This window comes from Limulus polyphemus, unplaced genomic scaffold (assembly GCF_000517525.1).
Source record: "Limulus polyphemus unplaced genomic scaffold, Limulus_polyphemus-2.1.2 Scaffold443, whole genome shotgun sequence".
NCBI lineage: Eukaryota > Metazoa > Arthropoda > Merostomata > Xiphosura > Limulidae > Limulus > Limulus polyphemus.
The window spans coordinates 106,631-120,318 of NW_013666053.1; the positions used below are offsets into that span (position 1 = coordinate 106,631).

Below are 13,688 nucleotides of genomic sequence, written 5' to 3' on the forward strand. Positions count from 1 at the left end.
GGGCACACGACTCGCAATCTGAGGGTCGCGGGTTCGAATCCACGTCACACCACACATGCTCGCCCTTTCAGCCTGGGGGGGCGTTATAATGTGACGGTCAATCCCACTATTCCTTGGTAAAAGAGTAGCCCAAGAGTTGGCGGTGGGTGGTGATGACTAGCTGCCTTCCCTCTAGTCTTACAATGCTAACACAGATAGCCCTCGTGTAGCTTTGCGCGAAATTCAAAACAAACAAACAAACTTTTGATATGTGATTAAGAGTCATTTATTATATAAATTCAACATTGTTTTATACGCAGAAGTAATATTACTTGCCGCACAGTTGTTATTTTCTATTCAATGAAATAATCTATTTAAATATTTTATAAAATAACGAGGATTGACATTGTTATCTTCTTTCCAAACAATTGTTTAATAAAGTTTTAGATTAAATGGGTTATAGTGGAAGCTAAAATTAAATTCAGTTTAGTGTAATGCGTATATAAAAAAATTACCAAGCGATATAAAATTCGCCGAACAATAGGTTCATGTATGTATATTAGATAAGTTCATCTTTCATATTTCGTAAAAAGGGAATTAGTTACTGTATCTTATAGGGCGTGTTATGGAAGAGATATAAAGAATGATGATTCTATAACAGAGAGACAGTTTAATGTATAAAATTACCAATGTAAGACGAAAAATCTGATTAACTTTTGCATTTGAACTATCATTTTACAAAAATACCCTTTAAAATGAACAAACAAATGAATGCTGAAGGTGGTTGGTTGGTTTATTTTTACTTTATCCATTAACGTAAATGATTTTTAAAATGTTTTTTGTTTTTGTTTTTTAGATCTATCTGTCATATTGTCTGACTGTCTATATATTCCTTCAATTTATGAGAATTATCTCGACTCAGAACAAAGAGTCATTGGATTACACTGTGACTCGGGAACATTCATCAGGCCTGCATGGAACCAAAGTGGGCAGTTACCATAATGATTTTCATCATAAGAAAAAAAAAAAAACATGAATAAAAGTTAGTTTTATATAGAGTTCTCGGTAAAATGCTCCTTTCTTATAAGCCTGTAATACCCAATTCAATGTAGCACCTGTTTGGAAGAAACTAGAACGCCCTTGTTTATGCCAGCAATTAAATCTCGTCGTCAGTATTATTGATTAACTCCTTAAAAGATGTATTATTCTAAAAAGGCTATCTAAACTATTCTAGAAACCACTTAAACATGCGTTTCAAAGTATACGTATACGTCAGACTGCGACACGTGTCATTGTGTTTTAGGTTTAATAAAGCACGTATTCTTGCATTCACTCTAAAACATCATTAATCTAAGTCTTGTGTATTTTATAATGTTGCCTAAAGTTTATACAACTCTGCAAAATGCTTTAAATCGTTATTTTAGGTAGCATGGCCTGATGGTTAGGGCGTTCGATTCGCAAGCTCGAATCCCATCACCAAACATGCTCGCTCTATCAGCGTTGCGGACGTTATAATGTGATGGTCCATCGCTCTTTTCGTTTATAAAAAAAATTGCCCAAGAGTTATAAATCAATAGTGTTGATAGCTGCTATCCCTCCAATCTATTACTTCTAGCGCAGGTACCCTCGAGTAGTTTTGCACGAGATTCAACAAATACACAAACAAAAAATCGTTAGTTCATGTCAGATCAAGAAGCTGCACTGGACATTTCCGAAACTATGAATTAAATCAGTTTCGCTGCACGTTCTGACTTTACACAATCTAGACATGAAGACATAATTTATATTTTGTCAACTTCGATGGTAAGAATTATATAAATATTTGTTCCTTTTTACTTACACAGTGATGCTGTTCTACACAGTTAGCTTTTCTGTACTTGTTGCTGTTATTACAAGGCTGCTGACTGTGTAATTGAACAATTTATGAACTTTCGCTAGTAAGTAATCTTAGAAAGCGAGCAAATGCACCGTTATTTTTCCTTCAGGGATTTTTCTTTTCTCAATCAGTTCACAAGAACCACAAACCACACCAAAGTTTTAGTACGAGCGGAAACAAGAGTCGGAACAGTTGCACAAAGAGGGAAATAGTATTAGCGTCATAAATAAGAATGAACATAACTACGAAACTAATTTTATAAATCTCGCATCTATCTATATATAAATAAAGATATAATAAAAATACCGGGAATAGGAAGATGTGCCTTAACGCAAGTAAATAAAAGTTTTGTACGTAATATTTTGTATAACTTATATTGATATATATAGTATATTTATTCTTCAATTATTTTCCAAGTAAATGGAAAATATTAAGAAGGCTACAGCTTGCTTCTTTATACATCGAAACGCAATTTGTTCAAAGGTTACAAGGTCTTTAGGCCATATGCACGTTATATATGAATACATAGTTATAGCTTTTTATGAGGGTAAACTTTTATTATGGTACTTCGAGATAGCTCAACTTAATTCCGATCCTATTAAGAAAGAAGCTTCTGACTTGTAGAATGGCGGGTTCTGCATTATGAAGGGTGGAGTTTTGTTTGTTTGGCGCACCTTTCTTGTTCGTGTTATGTAATAAGATAAGAGCAGACGAAGGCTTAGTAATTAACAGAAGGTAAGCACAATACAACTGACTACGTTTGGAAACTGAACAGATACAAATCTCCGAACGTTAGTTGATAAACAGCAAGCAATTATTCCCTATGGAATGTTTATCAGATCGTACATAGTCAATCTGTTTATAGTAAAGACGGAGATGGATCAAGAAAGTAAAGGAAGAAGTAAGACCGAATAGGAGTGATGTTAAGAGATGAAGACCATCATAACATGTGATGACCTTTATATGTGTTTTGTATTAGGTCGTCTCTGCTGACGGGTTCAGGAAAGTTTTTAGAAAAGCATGACTTGTGTGATTGATAAGAAAGTCCTTCCCTGTACCCCGGGGCTGTGCTAGCGATAGTTTTCTGCCGTGTTCAAAACGGTTAGTTGTTAATGCTACTTCATTAGAAGGCCTTTTCGCATGGTCAGCGACTGCCGGCAATTTATGTGTACTAATTACACTGCAATACAAGTAGTCTTTGTGTAGACCCGTGAGCAGAGTATAAGTTACGGGAAGAAATCAGGCTAGCTACTAAATCCTTTGCTGTGTCTTAACGTTAGGTATTTCCTGTGTATTTACTGAAACCATTTTGGACAGCCTGCAATCTGTTTGAGGTACGTATCCACTAACTAAAATTATGAGATAGATGTCTATTGCTGAACGTAATAGCCGTCCGTAAATTAATGGACAAATGCGAAAAAACGTGGTCAAGTATATATCAGATATTGACATCCAGGACTATTACAACGGACAAAGACACTTATATTTGTGTATGAAATTAAGCCTAACAAAGAATGAATCCTGGCATTCTTTATATACATGATCATCATGGTCGTCACGCATATTGAATACTAGGCGGGATGAAGCCTTTCCTCAATCTTTCATATATATTATTTATCACGTAGACACTGGAAGAAAAATATATATGCATAGTTGGTTCAAAACACACATGCACACATTTGAAACATTTAATGTCTCATATACATGCAGTCCTCAATCTAAACAATTAACTAATGTATTACATAGAAGATGAAACCCTCATAATTATATGTATCTATTAGAAAATTAATTTCCAGTTATGACGTTTCTTTTGTGATCCTGCATCTTTCTAAGTATCATGAATGTATAAATTATAGAGTAATATCCACTTCCTATTAACTCTATTCAATGAAGGGCCCGACATGGCAATCGCGGGTTCAAATCCCTGTCACACCAAACATGCTCGCCCTTTCAACCGTGGGGGCGTTATAACGTGACGGTCAATCACACTTTTCGTTGATAAAAGAGTTGCCCAAGAGTTGGCGGTGGGTGGTGATGACTAGCTGCCTTCCCTCTACTCTTTCACTGCTAAATTAGGGACGGCTAGCGCAGATAACCCTCGTGCAGCTGTGCGCGAAATTCAAAACAAACAAACAAACTATTTAATGAAATCACGAAGTACATAAAATAACGTCACAAACTCACGTTTATATTTGGAAAATTCCTTGTTAATTTTCAATACCATATTATAATAAATTATAAAGAAAAACCTGCTAAACTTGTTTGTGTTGGAAAGTATCACGCATACGTTAATTTTCATTAACACTACTATAACTTTCATTTGAAATATTTATATTTCATTGCACTGTTTTTTGTAATTAAGCACAAAGCTACACAAAGGGCTACCTATGCTCTGCCCACCATGGATATCGAAACCCGGTTTCTAGCGTTGTAAATCCGCAGATATACCGCTGTGTCACTTGGGGCTCATTGCACTGATTTTACAGTGTTTTCTCTTATTTAACTTACTTTCATTACTATATTGATACTTTTACTGCATAGTATCCAAATACTGTGAATTATTTGTTTTGTTTCTTATTTATCTGCATTTAATCATCATTTACATATGATATAAGAGCGAGCTGGTGATAAAATTATGCTATTTGATGATACGTTATGTGAAAGCGGATATGATGTTTTGTATTTAGGGATTTTCTTTAACACCAGCTGTTAGGCACTACACTATATATCCTGATTCATAAATCTGTTCTCCCTACTCATCAGCGCTATGCTTGCACATTTAACAGGCTCAGTCTGTTACCCATCTTGTATCGGTATCACAAATCTATAAATATTTTGAAAACTAGTCAGACTGCTTCTACAAAAGCAAAAACGTCTTGATCTCATATGTGTAATAGTCAAATGTTAAGAATGGTTAAAATTCTGACAAATCGCAGTTAAATTTTTTTGTTTAACTAGGAACAAATAATACAGTCACTAATATATGCTGTATTAACGTAAACACAGAAGCACAAGCGAGTAGCGGTGTACGAGGTGATACCAAGTTTTAAACATATAATCTGAGCTTATTTAATTAAGTAGAATGAATATCGAATTTATGAAATAATTGTTATATTTGTAACGATTTATTTCCAAAGATTGTATATTACACATGTAGCTCACTAATTTATGAAGCATGGTAAAGATATATATATATATATATATTGTTCGTTTTATATTATTATAACTGTACACTTACTTGGAAAAATAATAATATAAACGTTCTTGTCTTCCTAAGTTGATACTCAGTTTAAACTATGGAATCCATGTTAGTCCTTCATATATATATCGAAGATAAAATTGCCACAAAAATAGCGCTCCCATACTCTGATGTCATAAATGCGGTATAAAAATGACGAAAAAATTCCAATATTTGATCAAAGAAAAGTAGTTCAAGAGTTGGCACTAGGTGGTGCGAACCAGCTTAGAATTAGGAACGACTCTGCACACATACAGCCATTTGTGTGGCATTGAACAAAAATGAAGAAAAATAACAAATATATTTTTATGACTTAATATCATAGCCTTTCCATTTATTCATTGTCAACCTTATTTTGTTTGTTCATTTTGATGTCTTTTGTTTGTCAGTCTTGGTTTATCTTTTTTTTACTGCCTACTCTCAGAGTTGTTCTGATATTTATCTCATTCTTTCTACCCTATGTCTGTCTATTTTTATGTGTTAAAGTGCTCTGCTGGTTAATGTTTTAAAGAATGACTTCACGTGTGTTTCAAAATAACACCAAACATTTATTTTTAAAGTAACTGATGAAGGAGAAACTAAAGTTATATTTCAAATTCTAAAAAAAAAACAAGTCATTTATTCCAATATTTTGTTTAAGTGAACTAATGATAGCCTTATATTTAAGCAACAGTCAGTGTAATTAGTTAAAAATAAGAAGTTATCATAAATAAGTGAAGTACCTAAAGAGAATATTGACCTTTTCTCATTCAAAAGAAAAAGAACAGAGATGAATAAATGTTGTGTTCAGTAAGTATAGCAGCTTAGCAATTAAATAAGTACACCTTCCCAATCCAACATAATATTATAATGACATAGTTCATATTGTCCTTCTCTTGAATGTCATTTTGAAAGCTACACATATGTGTAATGCATTTCGTAGATACATTGCTGTAACACATGGGAAATCCCGGCCCAGCATGGTCAGGTGATTAGGGCACTCGACTCGAATCCCCGTCCAACCAAACATGCTCGCCCTTTCAGCCGTGGGGCGTTATAATGTGACGGGCAATCTCACTATTCCTTGGTAAAAGAGTAGCCCAAGAGTTGGCGGTGGGTGGTGATGACTAGCTGCCTTCTGTCTAGTCTTTCACTGTTAAATTAGGGACGGCTAGCGCAGAGAGCTCTCGAGTAGCTTTGCGCGAAATTCAAAACAACCAACCAAACAATCAATTGCGAGAGTTGCCATATACATACATACATACATACATACAAACGTACATTTATTCTAATATTTATTATTTAATGCTTCAGATGAATGTATTTTCGTTTTCGCAATTTTTAGCATCAGGCTCAAGGATGGAATAGAAAATAGAATTTTGTGTTTGTCTAGTGTACAATCACCTGATATCTTAAGCGAACATGATATTGCTCTAGGCCAGAAATTGTAATATAGAATTTCGATAAAAAAAACTATGTGTTTGGAATTTGCTGTGAAAATACCAAGTAACGTGGACATGAACAATGTAATAACCCCAGTGGTAGTTTTGAATTATTCTAATATGGTGCCTAAAGTATATGTCCCACCTGTTTGAAATGCCTTAGGTGTTCTGGAATATACGTGCTGAGCTTGTAGTAAGCGTTTAGCGTGAGTGTCGAAATATTGGAACATGACATTCACAGAATCATTGTAAAATGAGCAGACTTCTAACCAACGTAAGCTGTATGCTTGTCAGGTTCTGATTATTACACACACTTTAGAAGTGTTTTACAACAACATTTCGTCATGTCTACAGCTCTATTAACAGACTATAAATGTGACTTCCGAGACCATGCACATCGATAAATTTCCGGCTGAAGAGACCTACACTATTTATTTTATCTCCTAAAACAATAGAATAAAGTGAGATATGATAATGTTTAATTTAATCTTTAGTTTTCTTTTTGATAAACTTATCCATCTATCTCGTCAGAAATAATTAAGTACACTTTCTTTTTCTGTTGACAGAATGGGTGTTGGTTTAAATATTTTGGAGACTTTACAAAAACAAATGTTCGGGATAGGATGAAACGATGTTGTTAAGCTAACTACCTTTCATCGGTAACATTAGCCATTCTGCACGAATGGGAGATTTGAGCACAGAGAATTGTATGCAACACCTACACTCGCAACAAGATCGTAGACTTTACTTTCATACTTTGGTTTTTTTAATTCTAATCTTGAAGTAATGCCCTGGGTTTGAAAGTTAGTAATGACATACGAATAGAGGCGATAAGTGCCAGTTATCAACTCCATAGCAACCATCTATAGTTTCCCGATTTGTTAAGCATGTAGAAAAGTACTAGATACAGTCATATACATATGATGAAATCGAAATATAGAAGAAGGAAACAAAATTACAAAAAAACAAGAAACAAAATCATATGTAATGCAATACATACCTTTTAATGTTATGTTGTTTCATCAAATAAAAATCAAAGAAACTGTTCCCATGCCACAAGAAAGCTTCACCAGCTCTATTGTTCATGACCATTGAGAAACTTCACAAATTCGTGCTTGTTTGTTGTACATAATAAGTTATCTGTGTTGTGCCTACAATGAGTATCGAAATCCAATCTTTAGCCTTATGAGCCTTCATACTTGCCACCGAAGTATTATTACTTAACTCATTTGATGTAATTCATATTCACATATTATGTATTTTTTTTACAATTAGAGAATTATAATTGTAATTGTATTTTTATATATCTTACGTTCTTTAACAAATAAATATTTAAATTGTTATTATTTTTTTATTGTTCTTAGTTCAGTTATCTTCAGGTATTTAGAAATTTTCTATAACATTTTTGTTTTAGGAATGCTCCGCTGATCTGCAAATGAAACAGATGATGATTCGACAAACACGTTTGCATCTTGTGTTCCTAATTCTAAACGTACTGGTAGACTTAACTGTGAGTCGTCGTGGAGGTGAGTGTTGCATATATTCTTCCTTTTTTCGCTATGATAATCACAATATTTTCATTTTACAATAACACACTTAATTGCATTTATTTTCCATTGATATCATTACTGGATATCTTTGTGTTTGCTAGACCTGCAAGATAAATATCAAAACGATGGTTTCAGTTTACACGAGACAATTGGTCATTTGTTGAAAAGAGTGTACAGCCGTAATAGAATTTACACGTTTCTGTGGCCGAAACATTTAGATAATCTTTAGGGATGTGTTCTATTTTTAATAAAGCTTATTATTTGTGCAAATATTTAACATTGTATATACTTTAATATTTTACCTGTGCACAAGTGTTGTTTACTTCATTTAGCTGTCCATTTCTTAAGATACTTAATTGAAACAATTCCTTATTTTTTGCTTGTTTTTGAAGTTGCAACTTTATTTCGATGTCTCAAGAACTAAAAGTTGATACATATGGCACACAATATTTGAAAATTTATTAAACATATATTATACATATTTAAAAGCAGAAATAGAGCACAATAGCAGAATCAGATTTGCAAAATAAAGGTCCAGGTTATATTTCAATAAAATAAATGCATTACAAAATCTATAAAACAAAGACAACAAGGTCCTACAGATTTTTTGTTTGAGTAAAGTACAGCAGGAAAAACAAATATTTTTGAACAATAAAGAATTAGCTTTCATTTCGAGGATTCGTATTTTGAAAATAAATCTTTTGGCCCTTCAGGTGTGTCAACAGAAGTACGAAAATTAGATATGTTGTAAACCGTTAATGCATATAGACGTGTTAATGTAGTTTGATTGATTCTAGTTACAAAACCCTTAAGCGATTCTCAAACACGAATTTATTAAGGTATTCGTGAAACAAGTCGGTAGAAGGTAAATATACCTTTAAAAATGAGTTATTCCGGGTGTAATTATACTGTTTGTTTTGGTTATAAGTGGTAGTAGGTAAACATCTGTAACGTTTCTGAAAAAAAAAAATAATTTATAGCCATCGAAAAATTATAACTGATAAAAGTGATTTAATAGGTATATTTCTTCGGATTTTTTTTTCTTTCACAAAATATACCGTTACTGTGTTTATTTAAGCAGTTCAGTAATAACTAAATATAACTGTGACGAGTCTTTTTGGTCATTATGGTATTGTTAAATTTTAAATCTCTGGCTGCGTATTATATTACAACGTAATAAACAGTTAGAACACAAAAAAATAATCATGAAGTAACATAAAGGTATTTGTTACATAAAAGTATTTGAAGTAAGTTTTTATGACATGTTACTTCACTTAAATATCACTCATCAAGATGGTTTGGGCGAATATATGTATGTATTTCTTCTAAAAAAAAAGAATTGAAGTGATCAAATCCTGAGTACAAACATGAGGAAATATTTGAATAGATCGGTTTGTGGTGTTTTTAAAGAAACCAGGATAGAATACTTTCGCCTCCTTTAAAGCAAATTACACTCTCTCCCCTCCACTAAAAAAATAAAGAAGAAGAAGAGAAATAAACGAATTTTCTGAAGAACTGGGTTTGGTATGTAACATTTCAGGACTACTCTTTTCACACACCATCACCCCCATATATATGGGGTATTGGCCAGCTGTTTGCTTATATCTGACTTAATCTATAGTCAACCTACGTTCTTCTTCGCGTGTATGCATTGAGCCTTTCGGTCTCGTCTCTCACTAAAGAAAGGGGAAGGTAGCACATTTTGATATTCTTGCCCATCGATTTGAACCTTCAAAACGTAAACAGGACTAGATCTCTCGGTTACCTAAGTTGAGAAATTGGCTTCCTTAACGTTTCATATTTGCCCTGAGCTTTCAAAAATATAATAGAAAATAGATCGTAGGAAAGAATATTCGTTTGGCTTGTAATTCTCTCAATTCGTGACTAGCCAACCTTAAAGATTCCACCCGAATGATATGGTTATTGGACATATATTCCGCAAGGTTTTAGTGGTAATGCTCACCATGCCATTTTTGTGGAAATATACGAAACCTTTTTTTCAACGATTAAATTTTAGAAAATGTCTGAAATTGGATTTGTGTATCAAAATTGTAATTTTTGCTACATTTTTATACCTCATTATTGTTTATTTATCTGGAATTTATAATACGTGTTGAATATAATTTCGTTTCTGCGACACAATTGGTGTGTTGAACAAGGGTGATGGTTGGTGTTATTTATGTAAAAAAAACATCCAAGGAAAGAACAAAAAAGAGATGAGTTTCAAAGCCACAATGAACAGGTACGAAATTTTCAAACATTAGTCCTAAATGCGTTATTCCAACATCTTTTTATGAGTTATACTTTTAGCAAAATCTAAGTAATTGTTTCCCAGTGGTAATTTAATTAAGAAACACATAGTTGATGAAATTTCGTAAAATAAGGTTTTATAAAAAAAAATGTCACCTGCACAAGAGGGTTGGTCTGTCTTGGTGGTATTTTTAGCATTTCATTTTATATATGACATACAGAACCTTTTCATAATGAAAAGAACTTTGGAATGTATAATATTTTCCTGATTTTCTTAAGGTTTGTGACTGCAAGCACTTTAAAGCAAAATAAATTTAAATGTATATATATATATATGTATACAACTACGAAAAAATAAAAAATATCGCAACAAATACTTTCTTGATATTAATGTTTTCATTATCAGCCGCATGCTTTAGATCAAGTGTGGGCTACTTGTGAATAATACAGAACCATTGAAATTATAATTTGAATTTAAAGCAAAGCATGCCGCCCTACAACGCTAGAAACCGGGTTTCAATACCCGTGGTGAGCAGAGTAGAGAGGGCCCATTGTGTGGCTTTGTGATTAATTCCAAACAAACAAACATAGCATTCCAAATATGCCTTATCAAATATTTTATACATATACATAATTTATAATATAAAAAATGTTCAGAATATATTTTGTTCAGAAACGTGTGTACGCGAATGTCTTATAAATAAAAATATCCTCTTCCTTTTAAACAAGGAGAAAATTAATCAGGCATATACTAGTCACTACTAGGCCCTATGTGTAAAGTGAGCCGTAAGTTATAATGTATATTCATTTAATATTTTTCCAGCATTTTATAAAGTTACAAGTAGATGTATTTTCATATATTTGTTTTTGTTGATGCAATGAAAATTAATGTTTTCCCGTATTATGTACAGAAAGTCTTTATAACTGTTCTGCTTTCAGTACATTTTACAGCATAGAATGAACACAAAATTTAGCTACAGTTCTAATTGTCTTATCTTTGAGATGATTCTGTGCTATCATTATGAGGGAAAATTTAATTAGTTTTATATATTTGTTATACATTATCTCGAGAATAATAAGGAAGTTATAAAAAGATAAATCAATAAACAAAGAGATCAGGTGATGCTGTTTTATCTTGTCACAATACATTATATTAATTCCGGTATGGTGTTTATACTTGTAAAATTTCATTAAAACCTTGCTATAGATATATACGACCACTGGTTTGAAAATAGCCGTAAACCAACTGTTACGCTTGTTATTAATTGTATAGAATGGAGACAGCGCAGGTTTCGGAACAGAATGGCCTAACAAGAACTAAAACCTTAGATGCTAATTAGATTCCAAGTGTCTTTTTCTCAACAGAATTGATTTGCTATGGTAAAACGGAAGTCTTAATTCTTTATCCCAGAGAGGTGGGGAAGAATAAAGCAGATTCTGCATGACAGTATTAACGTAATGGATGGGGTTGTTAAAGGCTCCTGTGTGGTCCACGTATTCAGTACTTACTCGCGGTAAGACCACAAGATAAAGTAAGCCTAAGGCACGCTTCATTCTGTTTTTATTTCAGACCAGCCGGGGTCATATTGGGTTCTTTTATACGTTTCTCAAGGGTTTTTGACGAGAAAGCTCTTTATTGTTCACTCTCACGACGTCCCTGCTATGAATACTCACCCGAAAATATCCTAATGTCTTATCGAGTCTTTACAAAATATCTTATAAATAGATCTAGATCTTGTGTTTTTATGCATAAGAACTTAGAATATTATACACCTACAGCTGTTCAAACTCAATTGCATTTCCATCCTCCCCCCCCGCCCACAGAGGGGTAATTTCTCTCATTTTATTGTGCATCCCTCTTGCAGTCAAAGAACAACTTTGTGTTTGCTTTACACTAAAATCCCATGTAACTGTTGAGAATAATTCCACCAGTTTTTGTTGAAACTTTCCTCTCAAAGTTCTCAGGTAAATTCTTCCTGCTATTCTCCTAAACTCCAGGCAAGCAAACAGAATAATCCCCCTGTTGTTCTATTGCCCCCTAACCATTCTCATAAATATTCAGACTGATCTGAACGTTCCCTCACGAAAAGTTTAACAAATAGCTATTGTCATCTTCTTGGTTTACCTTTAACTCCTGAACAACGATGTGACGGTTTTCGCAGCTGTTACTAAATCAGGTCAAAGAGCCCTGATGCTTTGGGGAGGGGAGCTGATAATACAGAGAATAAGAGGATGCAGAAGAAATTTTTGATTACTTGAATAAGAAGATGCTTTCTAATAAAAGCTGTGGCTATCGCTTACAACAATGTATAATCTGTTTGTAAACCGTTGAAAATGAAACAAAAACTTTGAAAACTATGCACAATTCTAGCCTAGTAGTAAAGGAATAAAATGGCAAAAGTGGATATTTCCTGATTTCTATGAACAAACTATGTATTTGTAAACCGTTGAAAATGAAACAAAAACTTTGAAAACTATGCACATTTCTAGCCTAGTAGTAAAGGAATAAAATGGCAAAAGTGGGTATTTCCTGATTTCTTTGAACAAACTATTTATTTGTAAACCGTTGGAAATGAAACAAAAACTTTGAAAACTATGCACATTTCTAGCCTAGTAGTAAAGGAATAAAATGGCAAAAGTGGATATTTCCTGATTTCTTTGAATAAAGTATCTGTTTGTAAACCGTTGAAAATGAAACAAAAACTTTGAAACTATGCACATTTCTAGCCTGTAGTAAAGGAATAAAATGGCAAAAGTGGATATTCTGTATATATATTTATATAAGTGTGCTGATAGTCCCTTGCCAATACTATTTAAAGCGTCATAGACTGTCGAGTTTTGAATTGATATCTCACGGGTTTTGGATTTCTTTGCTATTTTTCTGTACAAATATTCTTCCTTGAGGAAAATAAAAAAAGCTATAGTGGAATGATCGTGCATAAATTTACCGTCGACCACATACATCAGATGTTACACACTTCGCCCGTATCGCCATTGAAATCGTTTATAAAACGTTGTGATTAACGCCCCGTGGCTATCGCTTACAACAATGTATAATCAGTAACCTGAACGATTTTCTAAAACTTTGTGATTAATGTTCCGTGGCCATCACTTACAACACTGTATAGTCTTCTGAACGATTTTCTTAAACGTGTGATTAATGTTCCGTGGCCATCACTTACAACACTGTATAGTCTTCTGAACGATTTTCTTAAACGTGTGATTAATGTTCCGTGGCCATCACTTACAACATTGTATAGTCTTCTGAACGATTTTCTTAAACGTGTGATTAATGTTCCGTGGCCATCACTTACAACAATGTATAGTCTTCTGAACGATTTTCTTAAACGTGTGATTAATGTTCCGTGGCCATC

At 33.3% G+C, this 13,688-nt stretch overlaps 1 protein-coding gene across 1 annotated transcript in view; it reads left to right on the forward strand.

The window, feature by feature from the left end:
- Positions 1 to 13,688, forward strand: part of LOC106458315 (latrophilin Cirl-like) — a 134,764-nt gene that overhangs the window by 50,320 nt on the left and 70,756 nt on the right. Inside the window, exon 2 of the mRNA XM_022384495.1 lies at positions 7,929 to 8,040. Coding sequence (XP_022240203.1) covers positions 7,929 to 8,040 — 112 coding nt within the window. The remainder of the gene's footprint in view (positions 1 to 7,928; positions 8,041 to 13,688) is intronic.